This window comes from Chinchilla lanigera, unplaced genomic scaffold (genome assembly GCF_000276665.1).
Source record: "Chinchilla lanigera isolate Chin_1 unplaced genomic scaffold, ChiLan1.0 scaffold00104, whole genome shotgun sequence".
NCBI classification, from domain to species: Eukaryota; Metazoa; Chordata; class Mammalia; order Rodentia; family Chinchillidae; genus Chinchilla; species Chinchilla lanigera.
In genome coordinates this window covers 1-19089 of record NW_004955505.1, presented here as the reverse complement: position 1 = coordinate 19089, position 19089 = coordinate 1, and the positions used below count along the sequence as shown (strand labels likewise).

Genomic DNA, 19089 nt, shown 5'->3' with positions numbered 1-19089 from the left:
TCAGGTTTCAAAAGAATACATAAAATACTTCTTTTTGTATTAGGAATTATAAAAACAAAATGAAAAGACAGATGCCTTTTAGACAACTTGAGATGTAGTAGCTTTTAAATTCCTGTCCATAATAATAATGTTTTATTATTTCAGAAACTACTACAATAAATTCCACATTTACAGGTAAACTCGTTACGTTTTAAATGAGTATTTAATTTTTGTGGTTAATTTTTTATCGAAGGGCCAGTTTTTATAGTTTACTCTGACAGTAAGCAAATATGGTGGTAAATCTGCTCATATAAAATTTTTAAATTAAAATGAACTTACTAGAAAAAGTCCGAATATTATTTCATTATATTTTTGTGAATTAAGTTAGGGAAAGGCTTAGAAAACAAATATTCTATACGAATTAGTTAATTATCATCCTCTGAAGAAAGACATTTTCAGGTAAAAATTAATGCAACTGGTAAAAGAAGCGAATGTGATCCACAAAGTAAATATTTTAAAATAATGATCACAGTGGGACTAATTTGAAAACACAGAAATGAAGAGTGAATTTCTTTTTAATTCATGTGTGTATGTCAAACAATAACTTAAGTAGTTTGCTTATGCTGATTCAGGAGAATGCTGGGCAATGAGTTATTTTAACTTTAGTTTTGGGGTTTTACACTAACTAGGAGTATAAATTCACTTACACTTGCTGTAATACACCCACAAATTTCTGCTTATCATGGTTTAAGGAAAGATGTAATTTCCTATTGACCTGTATTTGGAGGTGGTATCTATCGAGAGACTGGAAGCTTATGTTGTTTGATATTATATTTAAAGTTAGGTGACATTCTGAAAATGCTATTTAAATTTTAGTTACTGTTGATCATGTGCTGAGTGTAAGTTATCACATATGGGGGCTTTGAATTATATTTCTTGACACTTTCTATAAAAAGACTTCATAAGGTTGCTCTGAGATTTAAGTAGCAATAAGTTGTAATTATTTTTGGTGATATATATATAGTTTTTCTGGATTATATATATACATATATATATAGTTTGTTATTTAAATGAAAATTATTTTGTCACAACCTCTGTGCACAATTTCAGAATTTGTAATTTATGGCAACTGGTTTCTGGAACTAAATTTCCCATAAAAATTATTCAACTAATCTATTTGCATAAATACTATCTTCCCTGAACAGTTTCCACTGTAACAGCTACCTCAGTATTAAGCACCAAAACGGGTAAATATTAAAAATACTTGACTATTATTGTTTTACTTTTTAAGTTAACAACATCAGGACTCTTTTCTTCAAATTTTACAATCTCTGTTTATTCATTTCCTAAATGTTCATGGCAAGTAGCAGGATATACATCTAATTATAAGATCAATTACAAGAATATCTTACTGTACTTATTCAAAGGTTATCTATCCTAAAAAGAACATTCTGCATACTACCAATTAGGAAAAAGTGCCAATACGGGAAAATACTATGTTTCATTTTTAAGCTCTTTCACCAGTACCAAGGGATTGTTCATTTTAATTGGATGGTATGTAATTAAAGCAGAGTATAAAGATTTATTGAAATATGTAAACATCTGATACATGAACTTAACTCTTACATTCAATCATTTATTTGCATTCTGGAGATCTCTAAACATTTTTAGATAAATATTTTTAACCTTGTCTTTCAATACCATTTTAACTCACATTTTCAAACATTTATCTCCCCTTTCACACAGCGCTTACCTTGGTTACCAGTAGCTCAAGCACAGGTAAGCTAGATCCTCCAACTACAACTTAAACTGCAGGGGATTTTAAAAAACTCCCTAATGTTTTCAGGATATGCCCTCAAAATGACATTTTTATAGGCAATAAATAAATTGTATTTCTTTTTAAAAAATATTTTCGGGAGAGTTTTTAGGGACAATTTATGTAAAATGATTGTTTTTTTAAACTTATGATCTGTAACTTTGTTTCATATTTTAGCTTTTCTTCTAGTGGTTAATTACCCTGAGACATTAATTTTAAGTTGATCTATTTATAACCATAGATTTTCTTAAAAGCCTACTTCCCCCCCATGCAAAATTTATTTTTCTCATTGTTTTCTCAAATTCAGCAACATCCATTCCAGTGATTACAACATTGAACAGTGAAACAACAGGTAGGTAAATCAGGAACTTTATAAATGACCAGTAAAGGTCATCACATATATGAAAAACTGTATATTTTAGGTACAAATCCAGAACAACTTACATATTAGAGTCAATACCAGGTTGATTATAGTTTTGAAATAATAAGGTCTGAATATCCCCTCTGATCATCCAAAAAGTTTTCCCAGTTTAGCTAACGTTCTGTCTTCATCCTAAACTTTAAAATTCACTGAACAGGCTTCAGCGTCTTCAGTGTAAACAAAAATAAGAGAAAAAACTTTGGAGAAATGGCTAAGCAACAAGTTAGCACTACAGCTCTACATGTTACTTTGTTGGTGATACAGTTACCTTCCTTTATTTACATTAATTTTCCAGTGAAAAAAGTCAACATATCCATCACATACCTACCACTTTGAGAAAATCGTTAAGGGGCTTTGCTCTCCCAAATCTACACTATTCGTGACATACCCACTTTCCCGTAATTAGGGTTCTTCTCTCCAGCCTAACATGATTTCTCTTTAGGCTTCTAGTGAGTAAGTGCCTTGAAGTCACAGACCGTAGCTTGCCATCACTTTATTCCCAATTGCATCCGTTATCAAATGTCAAGCTACACAATAATATTCAATAACGATTTACATAATAAATGGATAACTCTTCCATGTCAAAAGTTTATAACTCAAGTTGTATATTTAGGCACAAAATTTTTGGTGAAGGCTGGATTATTTGGTTAGAAATTAATTATACTGATAAATCCTTTAGTTCATATATTTTACTCTCCTTAGGGTTAATGTTCTTTCTGTGGAATATAAAAATATAATGTTTAATCAAAAGTATTTTAGATTATAAACTGATATTGTAATATAGAATTATGACTATAATTTTAAACATTTTATAATTCTTAACATTGTTTTATTCATAATTAGCGTATTTTTATATCCAAAGGATAAATGTGTATCTTAATATATCAACCATCATAATGTGTAATATCTGTAAAGATACTGCCAAAACATACTTATTCCTGTCAAATTTCCTTTCATGTTGGATTTATTAACAATACCACGTGCTACTAGCCTTTCAACTAAAATTATAGAAAGGCTGACACATTTCAAAAGTGTTTTTCCTGCATTCTGTTATCATAAATTCATTTCCTGAGGCAAATAATTCCATCTCAGTAGTTCTGAACTGTCTCATGTGCACCACAGAATAATTTTCTTAGCTGTGTGTTGTCTCAGCCACAAACCACGGGCAGAATTTCTCACTGTCAGCTTGGATTTTTTTGTTTCTAAAACGAATTTGATGGATTTACATAGGTCTTTTTGAGTTAAGTGATTCTTTGCGCTATTAAAACTTTTCAACTTTATGGCTACTTCAATAAAAATTTCCTTTAATGTTGATTGGATGGATTGCAGAAGTCGGTATGAGTCAGGAGCCATTTGGCGAATTCGTTCGTGCAATTTTTCCAATATGATGATATAACTGCATCCTATATCACAGCAGGCTTTTTGAACTGAGAAACCTTATTCAATTTTTTTATGAAGGTTTTTTCCTTGATTTCACTTTTCCACCTCTCAGTTTTAAATGTAATACTCACTTGTATTTTGTCAATACTTTGTCAATACTGCATTGTAAAGCAAGGAAAAAGTCATGAAATCACCAAACAGGGTTTTTGTGAGCAACTGATGAAATTTTAGATGTAAAAATATCTCACTAACTGTAAATCTATACAAATTATATCAATCATCTTCATGATAACATTTTGCAAATCATAAATCTAAAGTAGAGTCAGTTTGTAGGGAAGATCACCTAATACAGGTGTATTATTTCCCTGAACTCAATAGTTATTGTTTATGACTTTTTGTGCTTTGCCTTTGTGGATCATAATGTTTCATTTAATTTCGCTGAAATTCTGGTAGACATTTCATGCTTCAAAAGTATAATATTAATAATTTACTAAATGCTACATTAGTACTATATTTAAAGATATAGCAAATAATAACTTTTATTTACTATATTGTGGTCCTGTTATTAAGTATTTTTCATACTGTAAACTCAACACATCTCAGCAATCCTCTAAGTATTACTGTTCTCTGCAATCTCCCTCTACCTATCATTCCATGGGTGATATGACACAAAGAATTTAATGTGTTTAGGGTGAGAAGGATCAGAATGAAAAGGAGTTTTTTGGTGGGATACAATGAGAAAACAGTTGTTAGGCACAAAAGCCAGAAATTGTAGTCAACATTATTCTAAAACCAGGAGAGAAAAATAATACAAAATGCTTATTTTTTATGTTAATATTGTCCAATAATATTATTGGATACAAACTCTTAAGTAAATTTAATCTAATCTCAGTGTATAGAAAAATTTCATTATCAAATCAGTATTACCTTCTCATCATTTATCAATAATCCACACATAGTTAATCCTATTGCTGAAATACATTATTACCCTGATAAACTGAAACGGACACAATTTTGGTTATGTATTAAACTTCAGTTTTAAAATGATGATTAATCGGTAAGACTTGATTTAATTCTTAGATCCTTGTGTGTGATTCCAAATCTCTTCTGAGTTATTTTTGCTCACATCAAATTCAATGAAAGGGAGTTTTATAATCATTTCAGTGATAATTAATTTGATGCTGTCCACAATCTGTGGCTGGAAACCTGAATCATACCTCTTGGTCATCTCTCTTCATACAATTAACTGAATAATCATCCATTGTTTGCTTCAACTTGTACTATGAACTCTTAGACAGTATGCAAAGGGTTGAGAATAATATGTAATATTTCTGGACTACATGTCAATTTCTTTCTGACCTGGGAATCATATTAACCCATGTAAAGTGAGCATGGTAATTAGAAAGACTCTTAGTAAGCATGTTATATTCATTATTAATAGTTTAATTTTAAAACTCAAAAAGAAAAGGAGCCATCTGTTGTCTATTAATATTCAAGTAAGAATAAGACGCCAAAAAATTTTTTTTATTTTCTTAAATTTGTCCAAAGCATCTTGCTGAAGTGAAAATACCCTAAATTGCTTGCTTTTACAACACTTTAAAAAGAAATAAAGATCTTTTGGAAGGGCAATTGCCTGGTGTAAATTGTAGGGTTGAAATTCACATCTGACTACTTTTGCTGACATTGGAGGTTTAAAAGTTGAACAGCATTTGACAGATTGTGGTGAATCCATAACTACATATGACTTTTAAGTCTTCTAGTGGCAAGCCTCGCTTGATCAGGCTGACAAAAATGGACCTCATCTTCTAAAGTGTGAATTTAGTTACCATCACTGACATGTTTTGCTTTATTTTAAATATAGTATACATGAGCTCAAAATAGACTAAAAAGTGGAAATTAATATTTTGATATATTAGAACTATGAAGTTACATCATTTCAAATGTGTATTGGTTATCCATGACTTGTCTATAATGGAAAGATTGGTTTCACACACTGAGATATCTATTTCACTCAGAAATTTTGGCTTACAGTTCTAGGCTTCTAAATATAATTTTATGGTGTATAGCATATTAATATTTTGGAGTTGAATTAATATGATTAGTAGGGTGAACTAAGGATTTCTACTTTATTTTTCTATTTTGTCTTAAATAAATTTAAAAACCTATAAATTCTTGAATACAAAGGTAAGATATATTTTAAAAAGAATTGGGTGCGGGGCCAGCTTTTTACCACTGATTTGTTCGTTGGATCAAGTTTTGGATCAAACTGTAAGCTTGGATAGAAGTTCATATATGACCTCATCTTTGCACATGTTTTTCTGACCTTGTGGGGTACATAGCACAGAACTGAGTGTGTTTTTGAAGAATACAGAAAAGCACTGCAGAAAAATGTGAAGCCCAAAGGAAATGATATGTAAAGCTTACTATTATCGCAGGAGATCTATCTTATATCTAGGAATATATATATCATATATATATGTTTATGTATACCTTGATGTGTGTATATATACATTACATGAATGTATAACACACATAGGTATATGCACACATGTGTACATGTGTATGTGCATGTATGCATGTAAACATATACATATGTAGATGTGTTACACACATGCATGTATACACATATATTCTTTTCTCTATAATTCTAATATATATTATTTTCTGTACAATAATTGCTTTCAAAAAACTGAAATGTCATGGGAAATGCCTAGCCAATGATTGTAATAAGTGTGTTATTTTTAGAAGAAATATTACTAAGTTACAAAACTTTTCCTACTTAGATTGCCTAATCTAGTCATACAGTTAGTATTTACTCATGTTGTTCTAATTATTTGACACATATTTCTCTTGATGAAGAAAACTATGACATGATGCCATTTTCCCCCTATTTACAAATGAGTAAACAGAAGCACCAAGAGGTTATGTATGTGTCAGAGTTACTCACTATTAAATGCAGGCAAAGAATTAAGATCCAGGATATCTTTTCCAAGACTCCAGCTCTAATGCCTCTGTGTCTTGATATTTAAAAAAAGAGTTGAATTAAATCAGTTATTTAAAGTAGCAACATAGAATTGTATGTTCTAATTTCAAGTTAAGACTTGTGTCAAAATTTGTAATTTATAATTTTTGTGAATTACTATTAAAATAAAAACCTTGAGCTGGGCAGGGTGGTGCATGCCTGTAATCCCAGCACTCAGGAGGCTGAGGCAGGAGGATTGTTGCAAGTTTGAGACCATTTTGGGCTACAAAGTGAGCTCAAGGCCAGCCTGAACTGCACAGCGAGACCCTGTCTCAAAAAGACAAGGTAAATAAATACATAAAATAAAATAAAGAATTTCACTGGGTGTATGTATTTTACTATTCTTAAAAACTGAAAATCTCAAAATTGTAGTTATAACTGTGGGCTATATAAAAATTTTCTTTGTGTAATGTGCTCATTCTTAAATACTGTCAATTATAGAAAACAAATAATGGTATAGGGACAATTTAGGGAGGCAGATGAGTGTAGTGATTTGAATTCTGTCTGTGCTTTTCTAGCTATGGGACCCTGAAGTCCCCCAAACACATGGAGCTATAATTTTCTCATTTATTACACTAGAAAAAATAATAATATTTACACTGTAGGATTTAAGAGTAAAATTTCAGCTTAGTGTAGTATACGGTAAGAAGCTGTTCAACTTTAACATTAATAATTCATTAAGTAAGTGAATTTAGATTTTAATAGAAAAGATCAGTATTTTTTCAGTAACTTCGTACTATTTTATGGATTTTTCCCCAGAAATATATTTTGCAAAAATACTTTGCAAAAACAGTTACAGTAGTTTTTATTGTTCATAAAGGAAATGTTACAGATTCTCCATAAACTTATCTTACAGATGTTTAAGCAAATAAACCTATTGAATGAGAATGCAAAGTATTTTTTTCTTTATACAAATTGAAATGATTCTTAATAGTAATCAAGAAACTTAATGGTAGTGAGGAAATTAATTATAAATTATTAAGGGCATAATCAGGAGAAAAAATGGTGGCAGCCACCTGGGAAAATATTTAGAGTGGAGTGTAATACTATAATCTTGTAGTGGTAGAGCTGTCAGTATCCTTATAAAGGCAGCTTTTGCTATTACCACTTATGTCTTGGAAACGAAGAAGCTAATGCACAGTAATTCACAATATCAAGTAGTTTGAGATTTTTTTTTTTTTCCCAGTACCAGGAATCAAACTCACGACCTTGCGCTTACCAGGCAGGCGCTGTGCCGCTGAGCTAAATCCCCAGCCCCTAGTTTGAGATTTATATCCACTTGCAAATAATAGAAAACCCAGTTGAAATTGTAATGGTCATGGTTGTCAAAATTAGTGAGAATGCTATAGCTTTCTCTGTCAGTTTTGGTAGTAGATAAGTGAAGAAAAGTAAATTCTCATATATTCCTCGTAGTAAAGGCTTATCCCTGCTTTTATTGCTGTATCAACAATTTCAGACTTACATCTTCTGACGTTCAATCGTGGGAAAAGGGAGCTATATCATAGTAGCCTAACTGGTATGTACTCTAATCTGTGACTAGTTTAGTTGCCTCTATAACCTTGCTAACATTAGGTCTCTGAGATCTGCTTTGGAGCATGTTGTTGTATTAGCCTCATCAATGACCAGGGAAGGCCTATTATATATGCAAAATGGTAAAGATTTTCTTTTAATCAGTGTGCTATGGTGCACCCTAGAATCCTCTTAAATCCATGTTGACTGGAGGATATTCTGGTGGGGAAATTTTGGAGTTTGATTTTATTCCATATGATAATGCTGCGTATAATGAAATATAATTGTCTTGAATTTGAAAGTGCTGAAATTGAAATTCCTTAAAGGTTAAATCAATACTGGGAAATGGAATCTGCACCCAAATCCTTTGGAATATCAGCATCTGTCCTACTTCATCACTATAATCTCAGTAGTCTCTATGGCTCATGGCATGGTACTCTTTCTGTGCTACCCTTGCATCCAAATCAGCAGGGAATTCTAATTCAAACACCACTTACTGTGATGATTAGTGAGAAGTGGTATCAAGATTTGAGCTAGTGTATTGATGGAGTCTGCCCACTACTGATTTTGAGAATTCGGCTCAAACCTTCACGCTGGTTTTGAAAACTCACACAAATTTTCTCCAAACTACTTAATGTACTTATTATATATCCATTTTAAGGCAGTCAGACAGACAGGAACTTTAAGGCTTATTTATAAATTGTAGAAGGTAATCAGTTAAATTTCTATTAATATGGTGCATGGATATTTAAAAAGCTTAAGAGCTGTAGGAGATGCTGTATGATGCATCTGTATCATCTGTTTGCTGTGACTCATACTACACGGCTGTAAGAATCACAGCTGTAGGTATTGGGGGACAGATTTTAGAAATAGCTTTTTCACTGACCAGCAATGGAAAAAAATCACTGACCTTTTCTGAGTCCAATTCTTTATGTAAAAATGGGTGTCCAATAATTCTTTAAATTCATTAATGTAATCCACAAATATTTAGTAGGTGCTTCTTATGTGCTAGATATTCTGATAGGCATTAGAGATATAAAACTGAGTTAAGATGGAAGTGTTGGAAATGGGAGAGAGAGAGAGGATTAGACCAAGGCAGGGAAGCCAGAGAGACTGAAGAAAGAATGACTGAGTTGAGATCCAGCCCCTGAAGATTTAAGTAGAAGAGAAGACCCGTGGTCCAGGGGTGCAAAAAGGAATCCAAAAAGTGGGTCTGAAGGATGGTGAGAAGGCAGTGTGGCTGGGGAGTGGTGTGAATGGATTTTTCTTCTTTTTTAACATTTATAAAACACTGTTAGATTACAGTGATTTTATTACATAAAGTAATCAATGAGATTCCCAGAGATTTTCAATGACAAGTAAGACTGAAATAGAGAAAATACCTAAGTCTTCATTATTTACAAAAAGCAGAGGTTAAGAATGGCTTACTTTTTAAAGTTTTTTATTTTATGAGAAAATAAAACAAAATTTCATAGTCAATAATAGAATAACAACAGTTCTTACACTGTTATCTTACAATAGTTCTTATTGTTATCTTCAATAATGGCTTATTTTTAAGTGTATGGACACCACAGCAAACATTTAATGAACTTCACATTCCTGCAGGGAGCAGACACCAGGAGTATAAACACGAGTTCCTCTCTCTTCAGGAGTTTACAGATAGTCCACAACCATGGTTTATTGGTAACTTCAAGCTTATTTCCATGGAACTGGTGTAGCAAACCATAAAAATGCATAATAAAAATATCTCTCCCTTTTCCTTAGACTCTTACAGACTAACTGCTACTTAAAAAATGCAAACTGCAACCAGAAATGAAGGATACTGAAGAAATCAATGGACAAAATGAGCTTCTACTTGAAAAACTGATTTTGTTATTGTTCATATATACGTGTTACATTTATCCTGCGTTTAATAGAATTCAGTATGTGAATATGAGGGATTATATTAGTCAATGCATATACACATATGCATTACAAACTGTACCTTAATGTCACTATTTAAATAAATTTATTACTAACCTCAAGTACTAAATATATTATAAGCTACTTCATATTGAAAACTAGCAAGTGAGTAACTGTTCTAGTGTTTTTCTTTTGAGGTTAGAAAAATTCACACTGCTTCTGTTTTTCTCATCAGGAACAAGTCCAGGTCTCACTGAGCCTTTTACTACAGGTCAGTGAAGGACTTCCTGCTTTTAGTTGAAATAAAAATATATAACATGGTAAATTACTAGTAATTTAGGGCTTTTATGAAAAAACTTATATGACAGCTTGGGTGTTGGAAAAATATTTCAAGAAAGTAGATGGCAAGGCTTTCCCCCCTGATATTAATTAGTTTGGAAAACGGGATTGAATTTGTTTTGGGTCAGTTTTTATTAACTAGGTATACTATGGTTCCCAGTTGCATATTCTTCCTTACCATTCATTATTAAAAAAATACAGCAATACACAATAACTCAAATACGTAAAGCATGTACAAGTTGAGAGTGAAGTTATATGTAAATCGTGGCCTATTTGTCTTATTTAGGTATTTTAAGTGTAAAAATAGTACTTAGATATATCTCACTGAAGTGTTTCATCCTGGCCATCATCAGCATTTAATAACAGAAATGAGACAATGGGGTTCGGCTTATTTTAAAATCAAAGTGTTTGACATGAAAGGATGAACAATTGGTATAATTCAAACTTAGCTCGCAGGAGCATATCCTAGTAAAGGAAAAAAAAAATCTGAATTGACTGATCCAAAATATTAGAAAAAGTATTAAGAGTCTAGTATTTGAACAAAATCATAGGCGATCTCAGGCAGAAAGTCATTCAGATAGTTGTGGTCTATTTTCTAATGTACAAACTGGCAGTGAAGTCATACATTGCTGGCCATGTCTAGGTAGACTCCATGAAATTTTTCTAATACAATACCAGGCTTAAGTGGTTACTCTCTCTATGTAATTAAAATGGACTTAGTCTTTTCAAGAGTAACTTTCTTAATATAAATCTTAAATACTTCCATAAGCTTGGTAGTGGGTAGTGCATGTGTGGTGTGTCAGTCTGCTTTATTGATGTGTTTGGTCTTTCTCAGGGACAGCTAGAGTGTCAACAGGAATAACCACAGCAGCTGAAAATGGAAGCACAAGTGAAACAACATTCACAGCAGGTGAGAGAAAGAAATGAGATCCATGCTGTATTCCAGGCATATTTCCAGAAATTCTGCTCAGGTTCTATCCATCAACAACTTTGCCCTGAGTGGAAGTGAGATGAGGAGGGTATGAAATTGGAGCTGAGTCAATTGAAGGACTTTGGGGGAAAACTAAAGAGACAAGACATAGATACTAAAGAAATATGAAGGATTATACTAGTCAAGGATTGGTTCCAATATGAATTCTGCAAGACAGGCTACCTGACGTAAAAAGAGGTATATTTAGCTAAAAGAATTACAGTTCAAGGGTTTGATGCCCAAGGGGGCTCAGCTCTGAGGACAGGTTTCTCATTCATATCACAATGGGGTAGACGGAAAAATTGGGAGCATTTTCAGGACTGAAAAACACAGATGAAAACAGAGAGATACAGAATATTTGGTGGCAGTAGGCTCAGGCTTATCTGAAGACATCTCTGAAAGAAAGACATATATGTTAACATGTTCTGCTTGTTCTATGGACATAAGGTTTCACATGCAAGACTGTATTACACAGGATTGTTGAAACTGACTGTAAATCACAGAAATGACTTTCATTTAACATAGAGAGATATGAAGAAAAGCAGTTCCAAAGAAACGGGAAGAAAGACAGGGCATTAACGAGGACGGCCTCCTTCTGTCCTGCTCCCCATTCTGCAGAGGGAGGCCTGGGTCCAGGAATGGGCTGAGCCGCAGGGGTGGTGTGTGGGAGCCAGGTGGCAGAAGCTGGTGGTGGCCGAGCCCGTGAGGCGGCCGGCCCGTCCTTCCGTCGGGCAGCCCCAGAACAGGCCGCCGCAGCGTTCCCTGCGCGTGAGGCTGCCGCCTCAGCTTTCCGGGAACTGAGACTTTTTCCTCTCCCTGGCACCTCAGGCCCATCCACTGAGAGCAGCCCTGCAACGAGCATGGGCAGCAGCACGACACCTACCAGTAGCGTCACCTCGGGGCCCGGTAAGTGCCAGCAGGCTGGCCTGAGCCAGGCCTCAGCCTCTGTCCCGCACTGCAGCGTGTCCCCAGGCCTCGGGGGCAGGGCCTAAGGTCCTACCTGGCCAGGCCAGCCAGGAAAGACAGCGGGCTGAGGACAGGAGGGCGCCCGGGGCCGTTCCCAGTCCTGTGCTGCCGCCCCGCACCCCGAGAGGTGGCAGGCAAGGCAGGACCCAGCAGCAGGCTGAACCCTCGCACCAAACTGCTGTCCCTTCCAGGGACCACAGGAGGGTCTACGGCCTCCAGCACGGCCAGCCCAGGATCCTCAGCTCCGCCCGCCTCCACTTCTGCAGCTACCAGCCAAAGAGGTGAGCACGAGGGCCAGATCCACCTGAGCAGGCCGCGTGTCCCCTAGGAGAGACGGCACTTCTGCTTCTACCACTTCTGCCACTACCACTTCTGGCACTACCAGCCAAAGAGGTGAGCGGGAACGACAGGTCCTCAGGGCTGCAAACACCCCGGGCCCCAGGTGGAGGGTGTCAGGGGGGGGCCCGCCCTCCATGGGCGGCTTGCTGGGAGATCCATCCCGAGCAAACCCATAGCCCAAGAAGCAAGCAGAGATCTAGGCGGGGGGCGCTGAACATCCAGAGCCCTGTTCCCTACAGGCAGGCACCCCAAGGGCAGTGTGCCCTCCAGAGCTGCAAGGCAGGGCGGTTCGCAATATCTGGACACACTCCTCGGGGTGCCAGGCCCCGTTGCTTGGCTCCAGGGGATTCCAGGTCCCACGGGGCCATCTCCGATGCACTTGAGCCTGCCGGCAGTCCTTTAGGAGAGGGACTTGAGTGTCTGCATGGGGAGCTCCAGCTTCATAGTGGTGGAATTGTCAGCATCCCGGGGTCTCTGCAGAACCCCCAGGCAACGCCCCTGCTTGTGCTCCAGCTGCCAAACCTGCAGAGGGCATTTGTGGACCCCACGGAGAGGGTGAGGGAGGGCCACGTGGATTGGGCACGAGCGGACCGAAGTAGCTGAGAAAGGGCAGGAACTCCAGGCACAGGAGCTGCCGAAAAGGCATCAGCCTGGCCCATCAACGCGTCATTCGAGGCAGGCAGGCAGGCAGGCAGGCAGGCAGTGTCCTGTAGCAGGGGTGAGGTGAGCCGGGCTCCTCGGCCGGCCCCTTTGAGCAGCCGGCCCCTGGGGCCTTCCCGAGAGGCGAGTCCCCTGGAATTGCTGTCAGGGCTTCTGCTCAGCGCCCGCTCAGTCTTCGGGAGGCTGTGCTGGCCGGCTGGTCACGCGAGCGAAAGTGTCAGGCCATCCCCTAGAGAGCCAGAGCAGCCCCGCCTAGTGGGACACCCCGGTGCGTGTGTGATCTGGCTGACATGAGCATCCAGGGCAGGCCCTCAGATGACCCCTCCCCAGATCGATGCCTCATTCACCTTGGCCGGCCAGCACCGAGGCAGGGTGTAGCCAGATGTCTCCTCTGGCCAGGTGCAGAGTCCGGGGCAAGGCTCTGCCCGTAGCTCGCAAGGGGAGTCCGTGCACACAGAGCGCAAGAGAGTCCCGTCACGGGGTGCTTTCCCCGAGCTGCTGGAGGGCCTTAGTGAAGTGGCCCAGCTAAGTGAAGTGTCCCCACGGCTCCTTGCTGTTGTCCACGTGGTGGCCATGCTGGGGATGTGGGGTTCCTAACCACGGCCCGATCCCCAGCGCCGGCGCTCGCACCGGCCCGCACCCACACCCACACAGCCACCTGGACCCAGTAGATGCTGAGGGCCCGAGATGGCAGCAGGAGCCGGCCACTTGCGCAGTCGCGGCCTAAGGCCCCAGGAGCGCTTTGCTCCCACTCTCTGGGTGACCTGTGCCCCAAGATCACCACACTAGGCGCCAGGACGCTCATGGTGGTCCTGCAGACATGCCGAGGTTGCACACAGAAGCCTGCGGGTTGCGGGCGGCGGCCAGCCTGGCTGCCTGGAGACGGGGACTGGTTGGATGCCCATGCTGGTGTCTCGAGGGAGGGGCTCTGGCTTGGGCTTGGTCCAGGGAGCCTGGGCTTACCTCGGCAGGGACAGGCAGAGCCCTGCAGCCCTAGGGAATGAATCCTTGTGTCCAGGAATGCCCCAGCATTGGAGGAGGAGAAAAGGAGCCCAGGAGGGCGAGTTGCTCTTGGTAGCTCGGGCAGGAGCTGGTTGAATTTTGGGGCCAGAGGCCCCCGGGCTGGCTGAGGCGCAAGAGGACCCAGAGGCCAGGGCTGGTGCGGGGCGGCAGGCGCGTCCGGCCCTCCTTGGCGGGCCCCTCACCCGACGTGCCCTCCGTTCCCTGTTTCCTCTGCCAGTGACCAGCACCACACCCAAGCCGGGGACAAGCGCGCCCCGGAGCACGAGCACTGAGCACCCGTCCTCTACAGGGAGCACAGGTGAGAAGGGGCTGTCCCTCCGAGCTCAGGACTCCTGTCCCGGCGGGGAGTCCTTCTCTCCTCAGCAGCCAGCCTCTTGCCAAGCAGAGTAGCTGAGGAACAAGTGGGCGGGGGCAGTGGGAAGCCCAGGGCCGGTGTGTCCAGGGCAGCGCAGGCAGATCTTTGCTGGAAAGCAGGAAGTGTCCTCGGGGGTTGGTGTCTTCCTCGCGGTATTGGGCCTTGACGCCCTGCCGTTGTCACCCACAAGGATCTAGCATCGCCGGCGAGGCAAGCAGCCTAGGAACACCCAGGGAAAGCACATCTGCGGACACAGATGTGCCCTGCTGCCATGCAGGAGGGTGCTGGGTGCTGGAAGCTGAGTCACAGGGGGTCGCCCCTGGGCAGGGGGTCCCCTCCGTAGTGCACTGCAAGAAGGGAGGGGGGCCAGGCGGGCAGAAGATGGGCCCTGGATGCGGAGATGTGTGGTGCCCAGCACAGGGGTGCGCAGGTGCAGTGGACCCCCCATAAACGCAATGGTGGGATGACCACGGGTACCCACTGGGCTTGGCATGAGAGCAAGAGGGAGGGGCAGCACTTTCCTTGAGAGAGGCAGAGAGACACAGAGACAGGGACAGAGAGACAGAGATAGGATCAGAGAGAGACAGGCAGAGAAACTGATAGAGACAGAGAGAGAGAGAGAGAGAGAGATCCAGAGAGCCCGCTAGACACGGGACTGGAAGGGCACCGCAGGGAACCTGTGGGAGCTGGGTGCTGAGGAAAGCAGGGCCCCTCAAGTGGCCAGGGGGACAGGGCATGAAACCCTGGACTGCCTAGCCGTGTCCTGCTCCCCATTCTGCAGAGGGAGGCCTGGGTCCAGGAATGGGCTGAGCCGCAGGGGCGGTGTGTGGGAGCCAGGTGGCGGAAGCTGGCGCTGGCCGAGCCCGTGTGGCAGCCGGCCCGTCCTTCCGTCGGGCAGCCCCAGAACAGGCCTCCGCAGCATTCCCTGCACGTGAGGCTGCCGCCTCAGCTTTCCAGAAACTGAGACTTTTTCCTCTCCCTGGCACCTCAGGCCCATCCACTGGGAGCAGCCCTGCAACAAGCGTGGGCAGCAGCACGACACCTACCGGCAGCGTCACCTCGGGGCCTGGTAAGTGCCAGCAGGCTGGCCTGAGCCTGGCCTCAGCCTCTGTCCCGCACAGCAGCGTGTCCCTGGGCCTCGGGGGTGGGCCTAAGGTCCTGCCTGGCCAGGCCGGCCAGGAAAGACAGCGGGCCCAGGACAGGAGGGTGCCCGGGGCCGTTCCCAGTCCTGTGCTGCCGCCCCGGCCCCCAAGAAACCGCAGTCAAGGCAGGACTGAGCAGCAAGACCAGTCCTGGCCCCAACCTGCTCTCGCTTCCAGGGACCACGGAGGCATCTGCCCCCTCCAGCACGGCCGGCCCGGGATCCTCAGCTACCCCCGCCTCCACTTCTGCTGGTACCACCCAAAGAGGTGAGCACCAGGGGAGTGGTCCTCGGGCTACGGACGGCCCGCCCCCCAGGTGGAGGGTGTCAGGAGATGGCAGGTCCTACATGGGCAACACGGTGGGAGGTCGATCCCAAGGAAACCCCCTACCTGGCAATCAAGCGGATATCTAAGGGGGTGCTGGACATCCGTAGTCCTGTTGCCCACGGGCAGACACTGCAGGGGAAGACTGCCCCCTCCAGATCCAAAGGTGGCAACAGGTCCGCCAGCTCTGGCCACCCTCCCAGGGATCCCAGTCCCTGCTTGTGGCTCGTGTAGATTTCAGGTGCCTCAGGGTGATCTCCAATGCACTTGAACCTGCCATGCGTCCTTTAGGAGAGAGACCTTGAGCGCCAGCATGGGGTGCTCCAGCTTCGGAGCTGTGGACTTGTCACTGTCCCGGGGTTCCTCAGTACCTGACGGGACCCACCTGCTTGTGCTGTAGGTGTTAACTCTGCAGAGGGCATTTGTGGACCCCATGGAGAGGGCCAAGGAGGGACACGTTGATTGGGCACCACTGGAAAGTAGTAGCAGAGAAAGGGCACGGACTCCGGGCACAGCAGCTGACGAGAAGTCAGGGAACTGATGCGGGGCTTCAGCCTGGTCCGCCAAGGACAGATCCCAGGCAGGCAGGCGGGCAGGCAGGCAGTGTCCTGTAGCCTCAGTGAGGTGAGCTGGGGCCCTCTTAAGGGTTCCCTCGGGGCCCCCTGGTCCAGGTGGCCCCTAGTGCCTTCCCGAGAGTCGAGTCCGGTGGACATGCAGTCAGGGCTTCTGCGCGCAGCCCAGTCGGCATTCTGGAAGCCGTGTCGGCCGGCTTCTCATGCAAGTGAATGTGTCGGGCCATCCCTAGAGAGCCTGGGAAGCCCAGTCTAGAGGCACGTCCCGGTGCGTCTCTGATCTCGGTGAACTCAGTGCCCGGGGGATGGGGGATCCCTTAGATGCCCCCTGCCCAGAGCGAGGACTCATCCACAATGGCTAGCCAGCACTGAGCCAGGCTGTGTAGCCAGATGTCTCCCCTGGCCACATAGAGGGACAGGGCCAAGGAGCTGTCCACAGCTGGGAAGGGGAGTCAGCGCACAGAGCGCTCAAGAAAGTGTCGCCCTGTGGTGCTTTACCTGAGCCGCTGGAGAGCCTTAGTGAGCAGGGCCCAACCAGGCGAAGTGTCCCCATGGCTCGTTGCTGTTCTCCGCCTGGTGGGCCTCCTTGGGGTGTGGGTTTCCTCGCTGCGTCCTGATCCCCAACCCCCACGCTTGCCCTGCCCCACATCCACATCCACACCCCCACCGGGGCCCAGGAGAGGCCAAGTGCCTGAGATGCCAGCAGTAGCCAGCCATGCGAGGAGGCCCGGCCTAAGGCCCCGGGAGTGCTTGGTCCCGTGTCTGCCGGTGACCCCTGCCCCTGGATCACCACACCAGGCGCCAGGAGGCTCTTGGTGATCCTGCAGACACACCGGGGTGGCACACAGAAGCCTGGGCGGGGGCCTGCCGGTCTGGCTGCCTGGAGACAGGCACTGGTTGGAATGCGGGCTTCTGGATGGAGGGGCCTTGGCTTCGGTGTGGGCCCGGAAGCCTGGGCTTGCCCTACCAGGGCCAGGCAGCGCCCCTGCAGCCCTAGGGAATGAATCCTTATGTCCAGGAATGCCCCAGGTATGGAGGAGGCCGGGAGCCTAGGAAGGCTACATGCTGTGCCCAGATGGGCTGGGAGCTGGTCGAAGTTTGGGGCCAGAGGCCCTCAGGTGGCTGAGGCGCCAGAGGACCCAGAGGCCAGGGCTGGCATAGGGCGGCAGGCGCGTCCGGCCCTCCTTGGCAGCTACCTCACCGGACGTGCCCATTGTTCCCCGTTTCCTCTGCCAGTGACCAGCACCACACCCGGGCGGGAGACGAGCCCACAACTGAGCACGAGCACTGAGCGGCCGTCCTCTATAGGGATCACAGGTGAGAAGGGGCTGTCCCTCCGAGGTCAGTCTCCTGTGCCTGCAGGGAGTCCCGCTCTCCTCAGCCGCCAGCCTGAGCACCGTGTCCCCACGGCACGTTGCTGAGTAACCAGTGGGAAGGGGCAGTGTGAGGCCCATGGGCGTGGTGGCCAGGGCAGCACAGGCAGATCTCAGCTGGGAAGCGGGAACTGTCCTCAGGGTGTGTTCTCTTCCTGCCGGTCTTCCCTTCTCTCATGACCCGCCACCTTGTCCCCCACCAGGATCTAGTGGCCCCAGCATTGGAGACAGCACAGCAACCGCGGGTGCAAGCACCTCTGCGGGCGCAGGTACTACCCAAGGACGGCTGGGAAAATCGCACACGGGTCATTCCCCAGGAGGGAGCGGGGTGCTGGAATCTGAGTCAGATGGGGCCTCTGCTGGGCATTGGGGCTGCTCACAGTGCTTTGAGGGGAGGCACGGAGACCAGGCGGGCAGCAGACCTGCACTGGAGCCAAGATGTGGGTGGTAGAGCACAGAGTGCCGGAGGACCAGCAGACGCTCCAGAAAGGCAATGGTGCGATGACCGTGGATTCCCGTGGGGCTTGGCATGAGACGAGAAGACAGGGGGCAGCACGTTCCCTTAGACAGACAGAGTCACACAGAAACAGAGACAGGAACAGAGGCAAGATGGAGACAGAGATAGAGAGAGAGAGATAGACAGAGGCAGAGAGAGACAGAGAGAGGGACAAGGAGAGAGACAGTCAGTGAGAGAGAGAAGAAGAGACCCCACAAGAAGAACGACAGGAAGGCAGACTAGGGGAACCTGTGGGAGATGGGTTCTAAGGAAAGCAGGCCTGGAGCAATGGCCACAGGGACAGGGGCGGAGACCCTGGACAGCCTGTCCGGGTCAAGCTCCCAGGGAGGGAACACTGGGAGGCCAGGGACCAGGAGCGGGCTCAGCGGCGGGGGCGGTGTGTGGGACCCGGGTGGCAGGAGATCTCCTTTGCCCAGCCCCTGTGGCGGACCGCCTGGCCGTCCTTGCTTCGGGCAGCACCGAGAACAGGGCGCCCTAGCG

The 19089-nt window shown here is 44.5% G+C and overlaps 1 protein-coding gene across 1 annotated transcript in view; it reads left to right on the top strand.

Moving 5' to 3' along the window:
- Positions 1-18361, top strand: part of Muc19 (mucin 19, oligomeric) — a gene marked incomplete at its 3' end in the record, with an annotated part of 63925 nt that extends 45564 nt beyond the window's left edge. Inside the window, exons 32-44 of the mRNA XM_013505918.1 lie at positions 145-174; positions 1185-1226; positions 1726-1758; positions 2103-2147; positions 10265-10300; positions 11204-11278; positions 12167-12244; positions 12496-12585; positions 14544-14624; positions 15673-15750; positions 16001-16090; positions 17956-18036; positions 18296-18361. Coding sequence (XP_013361372.1) covers positions 145-174; positions 1185-1226; positions 1726-1758; positions 2103-2147; positions 10265-10300; positions 11204-11278; positions 12167-12244; positions 12496-12585; positions 14544-14624; positions 15673-15750; positions 16001-16090; positions 17956-18036; positions 18296-18361 — 825 coding nt within the window. The remainder of the gene's footprint in view (positions 1-144; positions 175-1184; positions 1227-1725; positions 1759-2102; positions 2148-10264; positions 10301-11203; positions 11279-12166; positions 12245-12495; positions 12586-14543; positions 14625-15672; positions 15751-16000; positions 16091-17955; positions 18037-18295) is intronic.
- Positions 18362-19089: the final 728 nt, after the last annotated feature.